Here is a 20,347-nt window from a genome sequence, read left to right on the forward strand (position 1 = left end):
ATATGCTATTAGTAGTTGTTCGCAGCCAAAACTAACCACGATCGTGTCACAACCATGACTCATCGTCGCCAGTTACCCCGTCGCCGAAGAACAGATCAGCAACAAGAAGCGGCTAATATCGCTGGGATGGGAGAGCCGCATGATTCGACAAACGGTGATGGTGCTAATCAGGACGGTGAGAACGAGTAGCCATGGACCCCGTCTGGCCTGCTCCATCTGGGTCAAAATGACCAAGATGGCCAGGTAACTTTGGTATCATGTGACTATGTAGCCACACACGCTAATCAATTGAGAGGGTCATAGCTTACTTGGTGTCTCTAGCAGGAGCCTCCGCCGGCCGAGGAGCCAGAGGGTTCGGGTAGCAGGAAGGCCAGATCTAAGCGAGGCGTGTCAAGATTCCTGTTGGTAGGAATGCACACTGGCACATTACTGAGTTCGATGAATTCAGAGATCCACTCTCACCGCCTATAGCTTTGACCAAATACAAGACTATCCTCGGGTTACTTGTTAGGGACTTCATCTCGATTAGGTACATGAAGTAGTTTTGGAAAGATGATGACTCATGGAGGGTTCCCAAAAGTGAGAAGGATTACATATGGGATATCAAAATTCCAGAGTATTTCACTTTTCCAATGGAGTATGACAAGGAGTTAGTCAAGAAAAAAGCAAAAGAAATCATAGGGACATGCTTCAAGAATTTCAAGGGGACATTGTACAAGAATTTTGTCCTCCAAAATAAAGAGCCAGATTTTGATGGTGGACAGTTTAGCAAGCAGAAGGACTTCTGTCAGGATTTCAAGGAATACATGTTATCCGAGGAGTACTTAGAACTGAGCAGGAAGAATAAGGAGAACTCATAGAAAGCGACGGATCCTCATCATCTCGGATCCTCCTCCTCCTCCATCTTCATCAGCCCCGGAAAAACAGAATTCTCGTCGTCATCCTCCTCCTCCGCCACCTCAGCCCTAAACAAGATCAAAGGCATCCTCACTATCGTAGAAAAGGTCCTTGGATTCGGTCGCTAATGCTCTCAAAGTGGACCAACAAAAAAGAAAAAGGTTGTTCAGTGGCAGCGTTATAAACTTGATGGAAGAAAAATTTACAGCACACATCTCGAAGGAAGATTGTATTAGTTTCTTCAATCTCTGTGCCTCACTGCCTCCGTTTTTGTTGAAGTCCGAATTCAAAAGGCAAACACAGAATCAGTACGCTACAACAAGAGCCGATGAAATACACAATGAAGATTTAAGGAAGATACAAAAGTTCATCAAAGACAACCCCGAATTAACCATGGAAGAGGTTGCGACCATCTATTATGATGTACAAGGGACGGCAACACCGGCAATGAAGTATGAACGGGGCAATCTTTTGTTTCCCGATCACAAGTATAAAAATTTGACAACATATATGCGCCAGTTGCATGAATATTACATGGCTCAAACAATAGAGACGGAGGACAACATATAAAAATTATGTGATTGCAGCCACCATTTCATCTTCATTTGTGTTAATCTTGCTAAAAATCTGATCGAGGTGTGGGACTCGAAGAAAAAACCATTTTATCATCTGGATGCACTGGTGGCAGTGCTGAATTAGTAAGCAATCCTAATAACATATTATTTTCTAATCACACATACCGCTTTCTAACGTTTCTCCTTTTAATGTTGCTCAGTGTCCGAAGAAGACATATAGGTGGGACGTAGGTCCCATTCAAGGTTGTCAAAATGGAGGGAAAGTACCTAAAACAGCCGACGAGAAATAATGAATGCGGGTTTTATGTAATGTGGACAATGCTTCGCTACATCAGTGGGAAATCGGAAGAAGCCGATAAGTTGGTGTGTATAATCCCCATTTCATTTATGTCTGTTAATCATTCAACAAAATGATTTACTGATTCCTCTTTGGATATCATCTTTTTTGAACGACAGCGCAAGAAATATAACCACGAAAGACTATTAGACATGGAGATCGTCGCGCTGCAATCGGAGCTGGCAAAATTCATCTTAGCCGAGGTATTGGAAAAAGATGAAGTATTTTCTATTGCATAATCCGTGAAGTTCAAGGACCAGTATGGCCTAGAGCGGCTCGCCCAATTATTGTAAGAAATCCGAGAAGCATTGCACAATCTATAAAGTCTGAGAATATTTCTTTTTTATTTTAAGGGATCGAGATCTTGATAAGAACATTTGAACTGTAACCTTAACATTTGTAATGTTTAATATTGATGGACCTGTCGTCTAAGTAGCATATATAAAGCGAAACCTGATTCCATGAAAAATATAAATTTAAATAAATTATAAAACAATAAAATGCGAACGTGACATCACTGTTCGTTAGCAGAAAACCGGCAGTGTTGTTGTAAACATCACTGCCGGTTAGCAACAAACCGGCAGTGATGGCACTGTCAGCTGGAACCACAAACCGGCAGCGTTGGCTTAGCCATCACTGCCGGTTCTTGTCACAAACCGACAGTGATTCGTACGATAACACTGTCGGTTCAAACACAAACCGACAGTGTTGGTGGAAATGAACTCTACCGGGTGATCTTATGAACCGACAGTGTTGGTGGAACTGAACTCTGTCGATTGTGTAAATAGTCGGTAGTGAAGTTGAAGAACACTGCCGGTTTGTAGAAACCGACAGTGATAGCTACCCTCATCACTACCGGTATGGTTTGGCCGGTTCAAAATTCGGCAGTGATGGAGTATTTTGATCCGGCAGTGAAGTGCAATTCTGACGTAGTGTATAGTAACTTTTTCTATATTTCAGATGTCTGAATCTTAAGATAATTTTAGACAATACTTTTGTACTATAACTAGTATAAGTAAATTATTACTTTTGTGATTTGTTCTTTATCTTTATGTCATAACATATAAAATTTTGTTCTTGTTTGATTATAGAAACAATTGTAAATTATTAAAATGACTTTGTGCGAACACATGATTGCATTTTGTCGAGTTTGTGGTTTTATCTAACAATTTTTTTATTTTTAGAACAAAAAATTGCCGATTGTGCCTATAAAATTGCAACGAACTAAAACAACAATTTTAATATAAAATATATACAATAACCGTCGCATAAAATAAAACTAAAAATTAGGCATTTGAATTTTAGCAAATCTCATATATAGCTCTTTGTGTATTACAATAAACAAAGATTTTACATGGGTCATCCGTCCATGTATCTGGAACTGCAGATCCGAGAAATACATTCCAATGAAAGAGGGAAAGAAAAGCATAGTCGTCACAGGCACACTAGCAGGAGCACCGCTGCCTTATTTCATAGCGCTTAACTTAATTGCCACACGCTCGTATATAGATATGTTCTTTATTTATAAATGATTCACACGGGACGATATAAACCGTCGTCGAGAGGCTTGGCGTTCGGCACGGCGAATTCCTTGGCAGTCGGCACGGTGAACTCCTTGGCATTCGGCGCGGCGAACTCCTTGGCACTCGTCTGCAGCTGCTTCTCGGCCTTGGCCTGCTTCTTGAGCTTGGCGAGCTCGATGTCGCGCGCCATCTTGCGGCGGTACATCTCGGCGAAGGTGATGGGCTCCTCCAGTATGGGCGCCTCCCCGTCACGCACGGCCAGCGGGTACACCGTCGCGTTGGGCGCCGGGTTCTGGAACGTGGCGATGGACAGGCGGCTGCACTTTGAGTTCACCACCGCCTGGTGATCCGCGTTCTTGAACCTGCCATTGCTCAGGAGCTGCACACATTCGTCGTATATATGTAAGCGCCAGCTAGCAGTCCATCACACATGGCCGTAAATGGACGAACGAACGAACGGAGACTACTCACGTGGCCGTGATCGCCGAGGTTGACGACGAAGGCGCCCTCGACGGGCTGCACGGTGATCCAGGTCCGGCCGCCGTCGCGCGTGGCCTGGAGGCCGCCGACAAGGTCCTGCAGTAGCAGCGTGATGGTGCCAGGGTCGGTGTGGCGTTTGAGACCCAGCGTGAGGTCCGGCTGCGGGCACTTGGGGTAGAAGTTGACTACCACCTTCTGGTCCATGTCCACGCAGGCCTTGGCCAGCGCGTCCGTCTCCAGGCCCATCGCCTCGGAGAGCACGCCCAGGAGCTTGCACGCCAGGCCCATCAGCTGCTCGCTGTACCGCTCCACCACCGCCCGCCACGCCGCCGGCTTGTCCGGCCACCGCGAGTAGTCGCGCGCCTTCACCGGGTACGAGAAGTAGGTCACGATCTCACGCCAGTCCTGCACCGCCTCCCCCTGCAAAACCACACGTTTATATTGTGTTCGTCTATCTTTTTTATTATAAAAAAATGTCTTGTTATCCGTCGATAGATGCTACGTGGTTAAATCTGTCAGTTTTTTTTATAAATATGATCCAGTAAACAGTTGTAGCACAAATCATAAAGGACAATCAAACATACAAAAATCTAACAGATTTAATACCAGCAATAATATCTGTCAACAAATATATAGCAAAAGTCTAGAAAAAAATCAGTATATAAGAACGTACAGCTGTTAGCGCACAGCAGACAACTCAGTTTGCAACAGCCACACATCCAGCTGCCGGCCACGCTTAATACGTTAAGGCAGCAGCGCAGGCACATCATACACGCGTGTCGGCATGTACCTGGAGGTGGCTGGAGACGATGAAGCCGCCCGTCTTGCCGCCGGACATGGCGAAGCGGAACTTGTCCTCGGCCGGGAGCGCGAAGAAGTCGCGCGCGAGGTGCGACATGTCGGCCACCAGCGCGGCGTCCACGCCGTGGTCCACCACCTGGAAGATGCCCCAGTGCTCGCAGGCGGCGGCCACGCGGTCACGGATCTCGGCCCGCCGCGCGCCCCCGCCTTCGATGCCCTCGAGCGACACCACCGGCACCTCGTCGCTGAAGCGGTCGTGCGGCACCTTGGGGCGCTCGTCCTCCTCGCGCACGAACGACGCGCGCAGCGTCGACTCACCCGCCGCCGCGGTCGGGAGGAACGGCACCTCGCTGATGCTCACCGCGGCCATGTGCCTGCTCTGCGTCTGCGTCTGCGTCTGCGTCCTCCTCCTCTCGTCGACGTACGCGCCGCCGCCGCCGCTCGGGTCGTGATGCTCAACGGACACGCTGCCGTTTGCCGCTGCTGCTGTATACCACGGCCTGGGCGGCATTAGCTTTATATAGCAGCATGGCGTGGAGACGCGAGACACGCAGTTGCACTGGCCGCCACGTTACCTAGGCGCTGGCTGGCTACTGGCTGCTGCTGCAAGTCGTAGTTTACAGTACATCCACGCGACCCATGCACAAAACTGCACGTTGAGCAATGGCAAACGTAACTGACTTTTTTTGATTTTGATTGATCGGTCATAAGGAACAGGCCGGCCTTTAACCCTTAGCATTTGGTTAACCTTCTCATGTACTAGGCACTTTGAGCAATGGCAAACGTAACTGACTTTTTTTTTATTGGAAAGAAAACGTAACTGACTTGTGGGTGTACTCTTGAGACGGCGTGTTCCAGAGTCAACACAAGGCCTAGGACGAGCCTGCTTGTTACCTACCCGTGTTATTGGAAATCTCCGTTTCCTAGTTACAGTTATTGTAGCATCCTGATATCTTGTTGATTTTGATTCACAAATTTCACCGTTGGCGTCCATGTCCCAAAAATTCGGATAACCCGAATGCCCAGGCCTATTTCCGTTTCTTTCCTTTCAAAGTTTCTATTTTCTCGGTTCCGAGTCTCATGACATGGATCTCGTGGAACGACGTTACCTCAGCCCTCAAGTCTTGTTCAAACAAGGTTTTGTACGTTACCCTGTCCAATTCGCACCCTGTCCAATTCGCTACCCAGCGAGTGGCCAGCGCCATACTTGCACTGAATAGCTGCAGTTACTCGTTGGAATAACCCTTGAGAGGGTCACTTCATTTTACGATAAACATGATGTTAAAGTTCATGCTATGGATAGCGATTATGTTCCTTATGAAAAATCATCAAGGAAAGCTCGTGCCCGAAAGCAAACCAATGATGACCATTTCAGAAGAGAAGTATATATTGATGTTATTGATCAAATAAGTCAAGAACTTGATAATCGGTTTGACGAAATTAATATGTAGTCGTTGTCTTGTATGTCAGCTTTCGGTCCTTCCAATTCATTTGCTTCTTTTGATGCACACAAGCTATGTAGACTAGCTGAGTTCTACCCAAATGAGTTCTCAAATAATAATTTGTTGAGACTTGAATTGCAGCTACATAATTATATTGATGACATGAGACAGGATGATAGCTTCAGTGGTCTGGACAATATTGCTGATCTCTCAGTTAAGCTTGTTAAAACAAAGAGACATAAAGTGTATGATATGATTTATGAGCTCCTCGAATTGGTATTTGCTTCTACCTGAGGCAACGACAAGTGTTGAAAGGGTATTTTCTGTAATGGTTTTAGTGAAAACAAACAGCGTGTTCGCTGGTTTGTGCTGGTGCTGGTTTGGGCTGATTGATGCTGGTTTTTTGTGAGAGAAAAACACTATTGGCTGGTTGAATAAGCCTGGCTGAAACCAACAAGCGAACATGGTGAAAGTTAAGAAATAGGATGAGAGATAGTCTTTTGGATGATTGTGTAGTTACTTTCATTGAGCGGGTTATTTTATTTGAAGTTGATGAAGATGATATAATCAAGTCATTTATGTCTATTCGAAAGCGTCGAATAAAATAGTTAGAAAATTAACATCGTAAGTCTCTGATTCTCTTTTATGCCTATATTTCAATTATCGGTATGGCTTTTGAACTATTTATACTATATTTAGTGGATGGTTTAAACTTAATCCTTGAATTTAAGCCTTATTGTGTCACATAGTGCATATATACCCAATCACGTTGTCAATTTTACAATTATTATCGAATTGCTAAAATAAATTTACCGAATTATATATGAAAATTTTTAGACGGGGTACCCATAAACAAAATCCAAAATCCTAGATTCACCGATGCTCATCATGCGAGTACGTACATGCTTCTACGCAACTACCGACGACACCTACTTCATTCGGCGCAAGTACTTCATTGCGAAATCTTTACCCAGCAGCAGCCATCAGCTGTATCGTGTGTTCTTTCTTATCTTTCAAATAATAAACACTATGTATGATATTACTCTACTACTGCTAGAGATCATGTCAGATTTCATGCATACTGAGTGCCATGCCACGTCGCGCGGTGTGGAAGGCTCTTTTTTCCCCTATCTTAATACAAATATAGGCATATATAGTGACTTTTTCTATATTTCAGATGTCTGAAGAATCTTAAGATAATTTTAGACAATACTTTTGTACTATAACTAGTATAAGTAAATTATTACTTTTGTGATTTGTTCTTTATCTTTATGTCATAACATATAAAATTTTATCCTTGTTTGATTATAGAAACAATTATAAATTGTTAAAATGACTTTGTGCGAACACATGATTGCATTTTGTCGAGTTTGTGGTTTTATCTAACGAGTTTTTTTTTATTTTCAGAACCAAAAATTGCCAATTGTGCCTATAAAATTGCAACGAACTAAAACAACAATTTTAATATAAAATATATACAATAATCGTCGCGTAAAATGAAACTAAAATTTAGGCACTTGAATTTTAGCAAATCTCATATATAGCTCTTTGTGTATTACAATAAACAAAGATTTTACATGGGTCATCCGTCCATGTATCTGGAACTGCAGATCCGAGAAATACATTCCAAAGAAAGAGAGAAAGAAAAGCGTAGTCGTCACAGGCACACTAGCAGGAGCACCGCTGCCTTATTTCATAGCGCTTAACTTAATTGCCACACGCTCGTATATAGCTATGTTCTTTATTTATAAATGATTCACACACGACGATATAAACCGTGAATCAATGGAGCAGTCGCCTTATCAGGCAAGAATGTCATCGAGAGGCTTGGCGTTCGGCACGGCGAATTCCTTGGCAGTCGGCACGGTGAACTCCTTGGCATTCGGCGCGGCGAACTCCTTGGCACTCGTCTGCAGCTGCTTCTCGGCCTTGGCCTGCTTCTTGAGCTTGGCGAGCTCGATGTCGCGCGCCATCTTGCGGCGGTACATCTCGGCGAAGGTGATGGGCTCCTCCAGTATGGGCGCCACCCCGTCCCTCACGGCCAGCGGGTACACCGTCGCGTTGGGCGCCGGGTTCTGGAACGTGGCGATGGACAGGCGGCTGCACTTTGAGTTCACCACCGCCTGGTGATCCGCGTTCTTGAACCTGCCATTGCTCAGGAGCTGCACACGTTCGTCATATATATGTAAGCGCCAGCTAGCAGTCCATCACACATGGCCATAAATGGACGAACGAACGAATGGAGACTACTCACGTGGCCGTGGTCGCCGAGGTTGACGACGAAGGCGCCCTCGACGGGCTGCACGGTGATCCAGGTCCGGCCGCCGTCGCGCGTGGCCTGGAGGCCGCCGACAAGGTCCTGCAGTAGCAGCGTGATGGTGCCAGGGTCGGTGTAGCGTTTGAGACCCAGCGTGAGGTCCGGCTGCGGGCACTTGGGGTAGAAGTTGACTACCACCTTCTGGTCCATGTCCACGCAGGCCTTGGCCAGCGCGTCCGTCTCCAGGCCCATCGCCTCGGAGAGCACGCCCAGGAGCTTGCACGCCAGGCCCATCAGCTGCTCGCTGTACCGCTCCACCACCGCCCGCCACGCCGCCGGCTTGTCCGGCCACCGGGAGTAGTCGCGCGCCTTCACCGGGTACGAGAAGTAGGTCACGATCTCACGCCAGTCCTGCACCACCTCCCCTGCACAACTGCCGGCTACGCTTAATACGTGAAGGCAGGCAGCAGTGCAGCACCAGCACCAACACGCACACATACGGCACGCATATATACCTGGAGGTGGCTGGAGACGATGAAGCCGCCCTCTTCTTGCCGCCGGACATGTCGAAGCGGAGCTTGTCCTCGGCCGGGAGCGCGAAGAAGTCGCGCGCGAGGCGGGCCATGTCGGCCACGAGCGCGGCGTCCACGCCGTACGTGGTCCACTACCTGGAAGATGCCCCAGTCCTCGCAGGCGGCGGCCACGTGGTCACGGATCTCAGCCCGCCGCGCGCCCCCGCCGTCGATGCCCTCGAGCGACACCACCGGCACCTCGTCGCTGAAGCGGTTGTGCGGAACCTTGGGGCGCTCGTCCTCGTCGCGCACAAACGATGCGCGCAGCGTCGCGTCCTCCGACGCCGCCGTCGGGAGGAACGGCACCCCGCTGCTTACCTGGGCCATGGTCTGCTCTGCGTCGTCCTCCTCGCCGCCGCCGCCGCTCGTCGGATCGTGATGATGCTCCGGGACGTACCGTGATGCGCTGCTGCTAGCCGGTGCTATCGTCGCACTCGCACGCTGTTATATACATATTCCACTGTTATGTAACAGCATGGCCGCCACGTAAGCTAGATGACCATCCCCGCGACTCATGCACATCTCCTGTGCACTAACACAACTACTGTATCATATTTTAGTATTTGTTTTTCTTTAAGGAATCGAGCACTATAATGTAGCGTTTGTTCTGGTCAACGTAACGTGATTTAATTACTGCCGGTAACACATTCTATTATTTAATGTTTCATCGTGTTCGTTTGAATTTATCAGCCAGCATCAGCCGGCTTATCAGAAAAAAAAAAAAAAAAAACCATCAGGACCTTATGGAATTAAGGTACAAAGTTGATATAGCTCCAGCCTCCTCGCAATCAGATACTGACTCATCGTGTTCTCCCGCAATCCTATTCTCTTTGTGTTTCAATTGCCGACTCGTGACGGGTACCTGTAGCTACCGTTTCACATCACGGTCCATGGACATGTTAGTAGAGAACAAAGATGTTGTGCCTGAGCACGCATATGCACGCATTTCTCCTATATTTATTTTGGTGTCCATTCTTTTATTATTACTCAGTTAATATATAATTTTGTCATTGTTTTTTTCTTGAATATGCAAAACCTTGATATACCATTGCATTAAGGTAGAAAGCCGACTTTAACAACACACTGTCGAAGCAAACAAACCCTAGAGCCAAAGCAAACACTCGAGGGGTGACCATACACTCTTGTGGAAGTACTACTCGCTAAACAAACAACCTAAATTGATGGCATCTGTGTGCACCACGGGACTCAACACACGAGCGGTGGCCACTCCATGTGTGGCCACACGTGTCGTCGCATGCTCCTTCACCTGGAACAACTCCTTGATCCTCCTGGCATGGCTAGCTCGCCATTGAGGCACTAAACGTCGAGACGTCACCGTGCAGGACACCCATTCGTCGTAGTAGAAGCACTTCGGCCCGCTCGGAAGCCGGCACATGAGGGATGTTCTGCGTGACCAGTTGCCTGCTCCGGGTAGGTAGGTGCAGGGTGCCTTGCACGGCTGGTGTGAAAGTGCATTTGCCCTCTACGTGGGTGTTGGTGTAATGATGATATCTAAATTAGGGATTAATGCGATCTTAATAAGATATATCGTAGTTATTAGTGTTGGAAATAAGTGCCTAATATACATTCCAGATTTTGTTTGGAGGAAAAACTCATATATAAAAAATGATGCAAGCACATAACACAAGTAAACAGGCAACATATTGACTAGAACAGGATTGCGCAAGGAAATTACTCAATGATCCCGCGCAAAACGTAGTCGAACGTGTTGAAGTAGATGTTGCAGATCACCAAGCGGTCGCGTGTAGACGCTGCCCAAAAACCTGATTGCCGCCCGTGCAGGAGTCTCGCGGCAGTGGTTTCGGAGATCCCGCTCTCTTCAAGTCCGGTGCACGCCGAACTCAAAGGTCGACGAGGCGCAGCAGCGAGAATCTTAGCACAGCGAGTGGGAAGGTGAGCGTGTGAATCCGTACCCTTCAACCAGGACGTATCCTGGTTTTATAGGCCTTCATAGTGCATCAATTCCCTTCATCAAGCAGTAAAAACTGCCCAATTTAATGACAGAAAATGCTGCAATCAAACAGCAGAAACTGACACACCTTATTACTGTTTAAAACGGCAGTTTCAATCACATTGAAGCGCCATTACGCTCAGCATAAAAAATAGAAACTGCACAAATAATAGCCTGTTGTACACGTACGCGTCGCAAAGTCACAAGTCACGCGATTTTTCACGCGAAAAATGCGCGCGAGCTGCGCGTGCGTGTAGCAACAGTCTCCTTCTCTCTCATTTTCACCTATTTTGCATAGAGAGGAGACTCCCATATTTAAGCAAGGCAACCTCTCCTTGAATTAGCAATATGGGACTATAGGTTGTGCATGCTTTGGAATTTTCAGATTAGGCCAAACATGGGCCTAAATCCAACAATTAGTCCCATAAAAAATTCAAAGAGTTGATAAAGATGAAATGGTGTCCCTCAATTTCTTCAAGTACAAATGGCGGACGAACTTAAAATGCTCTTCAAGTTTACTTCTCTCGTTTTTGGGTTTAGGTTCGCCGTACTATAAAGAGGGATGTAAGTTTAAGTGGTCTGAGGAAGATAGAGTGCTCAAGTATAAAATAAAATCAAAAGAGAGACACTCTAGCACTTCACGGGCACGTAGAATATTTTTTTGAGACTTTTGGTGTTGGAAATCCCGACTTAGGTTGGAAGTCCCGACGCCCAGTCACTTAGCCTGCGCGGTGACTGTGGCCGTCGGAAGTCCCGACGTGAGTCAGAACTCCCAACGGTTGGAAGTCCCAACTCAGGTCGGGAGTCCCGACACCTAGACCTTGGCTAGCCTGCTGTCTGCACTCGTCGGAACTCTCGACGTACGTCGGGAGTCCCGACCGTCGGAAGTCCTGACGTACGCCGGGAGTTCCGACATTGACCTGCTTGTAGTGACTTTGACCTAGCTATGAACAGTATTTCCTTTAGAGGTCGGAAGTCCCGAGATCTGCATCAGAACTTCCGACATAGATCTGAATAGTTAGATTTCTACTATGAGTATAAATAATCCATCTTCTCTCTTCTAACCGTCACCCACTGATTCACTGCCACCAACCTTCGTCTAAAACAGCTCCCAAGCATTCAAGGCTCCCCTCTCCTCTCCCATTTGCTCCAAACTTTGATTCCCCCAAGGATTTGAGTGATAGGAGAGTGGATTGAGTGAGAAAATCATTTTGGCAAGCTTGGACACTTGATTTCTTCGTCAACCCGGTTGGATTTGCTTCTATTACTCTTGGGGCTTTGCTCCTAGCCGGCTAGACGTCGCCCAAGAGCTTCCATCTTGTGGAAGAACCTTAGGAAGTTTCTATTACCCTTGATTTCTTAGTGGAAAGCTCAAGTGACCTTTGTGGTTGCTTTGAGAGAGGCAAGGAGGTGAAAGAGACTCCGACCTTTGTGGTCACCTCAACAACGAGGACGTAGGAGCTCCTTTGTAGGGTTGACGAACCTTGGGATAAATCCTTGTGTCCCGCATGCTTGTTGTTGTTGTTGTGATTTGCTCGAAATTACTTGTATTTGTTTGTCTCTCTATCTCCCAAATTTTATTTTAGGGTTTGGACTCGATCTACAATTTAAAGGCATTTCGACGTCAAGGGAGTGACCCAACATCTTCACCAAACCACTAGAAAGTGGGGTTGTAAGATTATTTATCCGCAAAGTTAAATTTGACATTGCTTTTGTAGTTCACGTAGGCGTCGGGACTTTTGACAGTTTGTGCCAGAACTTTTGACGACGTCGGGAGTTCCGACCCAAACTGTCAGGACTTCCGACAGTGGCTGACAAATTTGAACTTAGCATTTACAGTAAATTTTTAGATACGCCTATTCACCCCCCTCTAGGCATTGTTAGATCCTTTTATGGTGGCGCCCTCTTCTGTCTTGGCTTGGACAACAGGGGGTGGGCTTCTTGGCCAAGACCGCCGCAATGAAATCCTACAAAAAGGGTGACCAGGTGGTAGCTCACCACCACAGGGGAGGGGTGTGTCGGGAGAATCAGGGTGACTTCTTGGCTCTGGAGATGGAGTGAGCCCCTCGGCCACGACATCAGTCGGCATTTGTCGGTTGGAAACACGACTCGCCCGGATGAAGCAAAGTTGTTGTCAGCATCTGCGGCGTTGGAGTCATTGGATGCAGCTGGGCACGACCGGTTGTAGTCGCGCGCGAGGTGCTAAAAACCTTGCCAACGTAGGCAACGCTGGGGCAGCTTGCAGTTGCCACATGGTGGAATGAATAGAGGCGGTTAAGGCACTCGCCGCGTAGGTCCTCCGAGATGCGCCTTGATAGTCGGCTTCGGTGCAGTCGCTCCTTTCCTGGCTCTGAGTTGTTGCGCCCAGCGTTCGTCTCGCGCAGTAGCACATCGCACCAACTATCCGCATTTGGAGTAGAGATGCAGCACCGGTGAATTCTCCACATCTGGAGCAGAGAAGTGGCGCCGCTGGGCTATGGGAACCTAAGGTCCGAGCTTTTGATGGGACGTACACACCTGTCACCACCACTCACGACCCGGCAAGCCCCACTGTCGCCGCCCCTGCCGCGGTCAAAAGATTCTTGTCAAGCGAGCACGCGCTTCCGACGATGGGGCTGTCTTCAACGACTGTCGAGGGGTCGACCCCGCCGCTGTGGCTTGGGCGGTGACCGCTTCGATGTTAGAGCATGGTCGGGCCCACACTGGCTGGCTGGCAAACGACGTCAAGGTAGGGAGTCGGGGAGGCCATTGGGGAAATCTCTCAATCAGAGTTGCGTCAAGGTAGGCATTGTTTGGAGTAGCCTTCGAAACTGTAGCCCCAGCATGTAGAAGGGAGCAGCGATATGAGGGAGGGAGGAGGCTCCATGGGCGCTGAGATTAGGGTTGGTTGTGGTCGCTGGTTCCGGAGTGGCCTCCAAAGGCCTGCAGCTCTCCTGCCGAGGTGGATGGCTTATCCCTTTGGCTCCTTTGTCATTGTTTGACTATAAGAAATAATTACGAATTACTCTCCTTGTTAGTTATTCTTTTGATTGTACCCGATGTCCCTGAATGAATTAATTTCTCAAGTTATGTTAAGTCAAGCTTTTGTAAATTGATCGAATCTATAGGGAAAAATGTTGTGATTTATAACACCAAATTAATATAATAAAAATATACGCACTTCAGTCCCAGAATAAGTGCACATCACGTTTATCGAGAAGTCAAACTTTTTTAAGTTTGACCAAATATATACAAAAGAATATTAATACTTATGATGTGTAATAAGTATCATTAGATTACTTGCGAAACATACTTTTACACTAAACTTATTTAGAGATATAAATATTGATATTATTTTCTATATACTAAGTTAAACTTAAAAGAAGTTTAACTCCTCCATAAGCGAGAAGTGCACTTTTTTTTAGGACGGAAAGAGTATTTTTATCACTAGTGTCATACATATTTATTCTGTTTTTTATAGATTAGATCAAACGTATAAAAAAATTTAGCTCAAAACAACTTTAGAAATCGATCTGTTCAGGTACCTGTGTTATGTGACGTGACAAGAAGCCGCAAGGTAGAGTTCAGCGCGATTGAGCTAGCAATACTCTATCATTTTATAAAACAACATTATCGCGCGGTTCTGACTGACTTTGGGTGATTGAGCTAGCAGCCATCACGCACGCACGCACGCAATGCTGGTTTTTTTTTTTTTTTTGAAATCCAAGCAATGCTGAATTGCTGATAGGTCGCGCGGTTCTGACCTTGGGGTTGTTGGCATTGTTTTCAAAACCCCGTAGAATAATTGACACACACTGCTGACTGACTTCGAGTTCCTGTCTGTGTCTCGACTGGCAAATTTTTTTTTTTTGGACTTTTTATCTGTGTGCCATTATAAAAGATCCAAATGATCTACGTATCCATTAAAATTTTAAAAAGTTTCTCAGTACCCTTGTCTAAAGTTTCTTTTATCTGTGTACCACTTCCGTCTATTTTGTCAGCTCTGTTAAAAACAAACGGTAAGGTGACGAGAGTGGCATTCAGGCGAAAGAAACTTTAGACAAGGGTGGTGAGGAACTTTTAAAAATTCGATGATACATATATCATTTGGATCTTTTATAATGGCACACGGGATAAAAAGCCCATTTTTTTTAGGGGGCGGCAGGTGGTTAGGTGCCTTGAAGGGTAGACAGACAGACCCAAATCGCGTCATCTCCCCACCAGCCGGTCGCTGACTCGCGAGCAGTAGCAGAATTGGCCACGGGCCGTCACGTACAGTGCTCAGGTAGTTAGGTGAGCACGGCGCGTCCTTATGCCAACGAAAATAAGGACCGTCGCTTACCCTATATTCGGTTTGTTCGACTTCTTTTTTAGCTGGAACTTGTATTTTTCTCTCACAACATTTCAGCCAGAACAGTAGTGTTTCAAGTCAATTTCAACCAAGATTCAGCAAGCCGAACGGGACCTAAATGAGGCATATATTCAAGTCGCAATAGTAGTTAAGTACGGGATAGGGTGTATATATACACTCAACCGTTATTAAAAGGGATTAACTACAATCATCTATTTAAGTAGGAATGCACAAAGTCTTCCGAAGATGAATGGTCATAGAAAATACTGAAATGCAAAAGTATGAATGAACAGGTGACATGTAAAAAAAACCGCTTTCATCGCACTGTTTTATTCATAAATATACAAACTTGGTATAGGATCCACACACTGCTCATAAGAGACAATGTTTTCTAAGGAACTAAGAGCATCTCCACGAGGTCTCCTATATTTCCTCTCCCCTATAACTAGTTATATCTCTGAGAAGCTACTTTAAGATATGAGAGACCTTTGCTCTAGCAGATTGCCTAAACCTCGTCCTAATTGATTTAGGAGATGGATAGGTCTTCACTTTCTTTAGGAGAGATGATGGTGGTGCATTCAAGCAGCAAATCAACGAGGGAATATCTCTAGGATATATAAACAATTGCATATACTATGGGAATAGTAGTTGATGTTTCATTTCTAGGATTGTTATGATGGGCACTACTGAAATTATTAGAAATAATATACTTACTGGACTATAGCTAACAAGGAATATTCAGATTATGGTAGCACATAAGATGGCGTTGTTAGTTTACCTATATGGGCTCCGTTTCATGAGCAAATTCTCTGTTGTCCCTTGCGTTTCTACGAGCAAACTAAACAAAAATAAGCGACGTGTTAACAACAAAACACAACTCACCGTTCTGGTTTTTAAGGTTCATTCATTTGTCATCTAATGGTCAACACTACAATGTTACTTTTTATTGTCTTCCATTCCCTCTTCATCTCCATTCAGTGCTTGATGATTCACTGTGCCAGGGTCGGTGTGGCGCTTGAGGTTGAGGCCCAGCGTGAGGTTGGGCTGTGTATGGAGGCCCTGTTTAGTGGACTCGAGTCGGCGGCCTACCAGATCGGAGAGACCACCCGGCCCACTTTTGAACCACGTGCAGTCCCATCGTCTCTTCCGCAGCGGAGTTCTGATCCACGTTGCCACCGCTCAATACTCCCTTATTTTTCGTTGAAGAAATTATTTTTTAATCTTGACTAAATCTATTGAGAATTTCATTAACATTTTTATCTTCAAGTAATATATTTATTGTAAAAATATATTATACTATTAATTTAAACTGATACTTATTATACATCATCAACATTAGTATATTTTTTAAGAAACATGACCACTCGGAAAATGAGATATGTAATTATTCTGAGACTGAATGTGCGACTGATGGATTCATCCTCTATAACAACCATGCCTGTTTGCTTTGGTCCAACGAAACAAACCATGTCAGTCTGCCGAGATTTTTTTATATATTCTTAATACCTTTTGAGAAGAAAAAAATAAAAGAATCACAATAAAGAAGTGTGGAGTACAAACATTTGAGAGGCGAGCCCTAGAATCAGTGGCCCTTCTCATTTCACTGCAATTTGATTTATGCTGATGCTTATGCTGAAATGTTACGAGAGAAAAACAACGTTCGTTCGCTGAAAAGTACTAGTATAACAGAAGAGAACATACCACCGCTGACATGACATTCCATCAAGCACTGCACGGTCGAACTGTACAGCGCCTTGAAGGTGGGGCCATTGGGATAGCTAACCGGTCCGGGCTGGAGCGGGAGGTTACCGTCACAGACCCGTACCATACAATACATTCCAAGGATTTGCATGGACGAGGGGCGCCTTGCGTGGAAAAAAATTTAGGTGGATACGGCATCCACCCAGCCTCTCGTGCATACACACTCTAATTAGGCTCCATGTGTCCCATCCAGAGAAATCGACGGTTGTGCTTCATTTGCTGTTCACCCTGCTTTGCCTCTGGTCCCACGCTTGTCGATGTTTCACCACCGATAGCCTGCCATGGGGGTACCCGGGGGCAGTTTGTTCGGGCTTCGGCGTATGCAGAACTCGACGGTAAACACAAGAGACAGTCGATTTATCCTGGTTCGGGCCCTCGACCGTGATCGAGTAATAGCCCTACGTCCAGTCAGCGTTAGCCTCTTGCGTTAGATTGATTGTAAAGTGTTGTCTCTAACTCCCTTCTGCCCTCCCGATCTAAGGAGCCCATGTCCTCCTTTATATAGTCAGGAGGCCAGAGTCCTAGTCGGTTTACAATGTAAAGTCCTAGTAGGATTACAGGGTAATATTACTACTAGGATTACATGGGAGGAATCCTAATCAAACTAGATCTCCTCTCTTCCTTGCAGGGGTATCCCGTGGGTCCCGCATCGATAAGCCCCCGAGCACTTCATGGTTGAACTCTAGAAACCTTATCTTGTTCCTCTAGGTCTTGCCGAGTAGGAACAAGCATCGCCCGAGTGCTTTCTAGAGTGAAACCATGTAGCGCTTCTTGAGATCTTCGAGTGGTGTGTGCTTTTTTTGAAGAAAAAGCACACCCAGCTGGGTGTAGCCCTCGAGCCTCTTGCTATTTGGAACAAGGAGCTGGAGGGTCTTGTCTTAAAATTGCTCTGATTCTTCGTCGAAGGGCTCCCGAGCATATACCCGGGTTCTTTATAAAAAAAACTCGGATATAGCTCGGTCCGGGTTCTTTTTGTCTTGAGGCCTTGAAGTGGTCTGTCTTGAAGAAGTCTTCTTGGTGACGTGCGCTTTTTCGAAGAAAAAAGTGCACTCACTGAGTGTAGCCCCCGAGCCTCTTGCTATTTGGAACAAAAAGTTGGAGGGTCTTGAATCTGAGTTGTTCAAAGAACTGAAAAGACATTCTCAAGGGTGTATCCAAGTAACCCACGAACTGCAGTAGGCTATCCATATACCATTGCAAGTCAACACAGTTGCGCCACCGAGTACTTTCCATAATTAGCTTGCGTGCTTGATGTCTTCTTGCATGCTGCTGTATGTCATGCCTCCTCCTTTGTTTCGCTTGAGTAATGAAGGTGCATATAAATATGCACGTGCATCCTCATATTCGTGCTCATCTTGCTGACGCAAAATCTTCTCGTTCGACCATGATCTGATCCGAGTAAGGCAACCTAGATAATCTGTCAAAAGGCTTCGGGTGGGCAGTCCCCTCACCGGAGACCCCGTATCACCCCCACCTTAGAATTTCTAAATCACCGCATCAAGGTCGACCTTAGTTGTCGAGTAGTTGATCACCCCAACCGAGTAGTCGATCACCGCGGCCGAGTTGTCAGACGTCCTAGCGACTTGTAGAGCAGCAACCGAGTAAGAGCGCGGGGCGTGTGTCTCACCCAATGAAGTAGTGGCCAAGTAAGGCAGCCAGTGGTGGGCGAGCTCCTTATTTGATGACGTGGTCCAAAAAATGGTTCTCTGCAAAGTAATCATATGAAAGTATGCAATAATTGATACATAAGATATCAAGTTGAAAGTATGTCCCCGTATTATAAAATGCATATTAAATTTTTTCGCGTCTTGCTCTTACTACACTATGTAATTTTCCTAGGTAGGTAGCCTATTACGTTTAAACACCTCTCGCACCTTTCTGGCGAGTAGGCTTCATGGATTAAGGCCTCAGCAACCCAGGTAAATTAACAACCGTTAAGAGAAGACATTATAAAATGCATATTAAATTTTTTCGTGTCTTGCTCTTACTAGGCCATGTTATTTCCCTAGGTAGGTAGCATGTTACATTTAAACACCTCTCGCACCTTTTCGGCGCGTCAGCTGTCGATGTTTCACCACCGATAGCCTACCATAGGGGTACCCGGGGCAGTTTGTTTGGGCTTCGGCGTATGCAGAACTCGACGGTAAATGCAAGAGACAGTCGATTTATCCTAGTTCGGGCCCTCGACCATGATCGAGTAATAGCCCTACGTCCAGTCGGCGTTAGCCTTTGCGTTAGATTGATTGTAAAGTGTTGTCTCTAACTCCCTTCTACCCTCCCGATCTAAGGAGCCCTGCCCTCCTTTATATAGTCAGGAGGCCAGAGTCCTAGTCAGTTTACAATGTAGAGTCCTAGTAGGATTACAGGGTAATATTACTACTAGGATTACATGGGAGGAATCCTAATCAAACTAGATCTCCTCTCTTCCTTGTGGGGTATCCCGTGGGTCCCGCATCGACAACGCTATCGTGCGCGGCTCCAGTACGCCCAGGCTCCCATCCGCTACGGTTGCCATCAGGATCCCTACAGGCGTCCACATGGCACCATCTGACAGGTATGTATGCATGGCTAATTACGTGTGTACTGTCCCCACCAAATTTTCTTCCGCCCTGCGTGGAAAAAAATTGGGTGGATACAACCTTACGTGGGGCCTCAAGGTGGCAACAGGTAATCGAAACTGACTGGTTTTTACCCTATTAGGGTAAGGATATAGGCTAATTTCTCTACCTATGGATTTGTTAATGGACAAAAAGCCACACCCAATGGGTTTGCGGGCGTGGGTCTAGGGGTGTATATAGTCAAGCAAGCAGCCAAGCGACAGCGAGTGGCGAGACGACGACCCGAGGCGAGCGAAAGCCCATGCCGGTAGGCTTTGACTTGAGGTTTGAAGCAATTGATTCAGGATTGGAAAGTAAACTTAAATGACATTGAATAGATAAAGAAAGATGGTGAAAATTTCAGAAGATGTTATGGGTTAAAACTTGTCGATACTATTTTCGATGAATAAGAGTTTTGAAAACTCGAATATAAAACCACACTGACAATTAACTGGCCTTAGTTTAAAGGACATGCTAGTGCCCGGATGTCTGGACGGACATGCGCGTCTAAATGGATGCGCAACCCACCTCCATCCACCTCGCTCCGACTCAAACACGCAACTCGCCCTCGATGCTGCGCCCGCCGCTCCTCGCATCTAGATGATCGCGTAGACCGCCCCATCCACCTCACCCCTGCTTTGCACGCGCACCCTACCCCATCGCTGCGCCCCGCTCCTTCCCCTAACCCCTTCCTCCCTCTCCACGTGGGAGGACCCGGGAGCCATCTCCTAACTTGCTGTGTCCCCATCTTCCACCCCTAGCTCACCGTGCCCCATCCCCCGACGCCTGGGACGTGTATCCAT

At 46.4% G+C, this 20,347-nt stretch overlaps 1 protein-coding gene and 1 pseudogene across 1 annotated transcript; both read right to left on the minus strand.

Annotated features, from left to right (window-relative positions):
* Positions 1–3,105: 3,105 nt before the first annotated feature.
* On the minus strand, positions 3,106–5,079 carry LOC136493986 (flavanone 3-dioxygenase 1-like). Its single transcript, XM_066490117.1, has 3 exons — positions 4,603–5,079; positions 3,804–4,232; positions 3,106–3,711 (listed from the first exon to the last, which is right to left on the minus strand). Exons 1-3 carry the CDS (start codon positions 4,981–4,983, stop codon positions 3,343–3,345), a joined length of 1,179 nt encoding a protein of 392 aa, XP_066346214.1. The 5' UTR covers positions 4,984–5,079; the 3' UTR covers positions 3,106–3,342.
* A 2,548-nt stretch (positions 5,080–7,627) lies between these two features.
* LOC136494344 (flavanone 3-dioxygenase 1-like) lies at positions 7,628–9,211 on the minus strand (annotated as a pseudogene).
* Between the last annotated feature and the right edge of the window lie 11,136 nt (positions 9,212–20,347).

This window comes from Miscanthus floridulus, chromosome 11 (genome assembly GCF_019320115.1).
Source record: "Miscanthus floridulus cultivar M001 chromosome 11, ASM1932011v1, whole genome shotgun sequence".
NCBI lineage: Eukaryota > Viridiplantae > Streptophyta > Magnoliopsida > Poales > Poaceae > Miscanthus > Miscanthus floridulus.

What these genes read in the sequence shown, in the direction of transcription:
- LOC136493986 (XM_066490117.1), bottom strand. Translation starts at nt 4,983, where the DNA reads ATGGCCGCGGTGAGCATCAGCGAGGTGCCGTTCCTCCCGACCGCGGCG. An exon ending in TCGTCTCCAGCCACCTCCAG is followed by an intron (nt 4,233 to 4,602) that starts GTACATGCCGAC and finishes GTGGTTTTGCAG; the next exon opens with GGGGAGGCGGTGCAGGACTG. An exon ending in ACCTCGGCGATCACGGCCAC is followed by an intron (nt 3,712 to 3,803) that starts GTGAGTAGTCTC and finishes GAATGTGTGCAG; the next exon opens with CTCCTGAGCAATGGCAGGTT.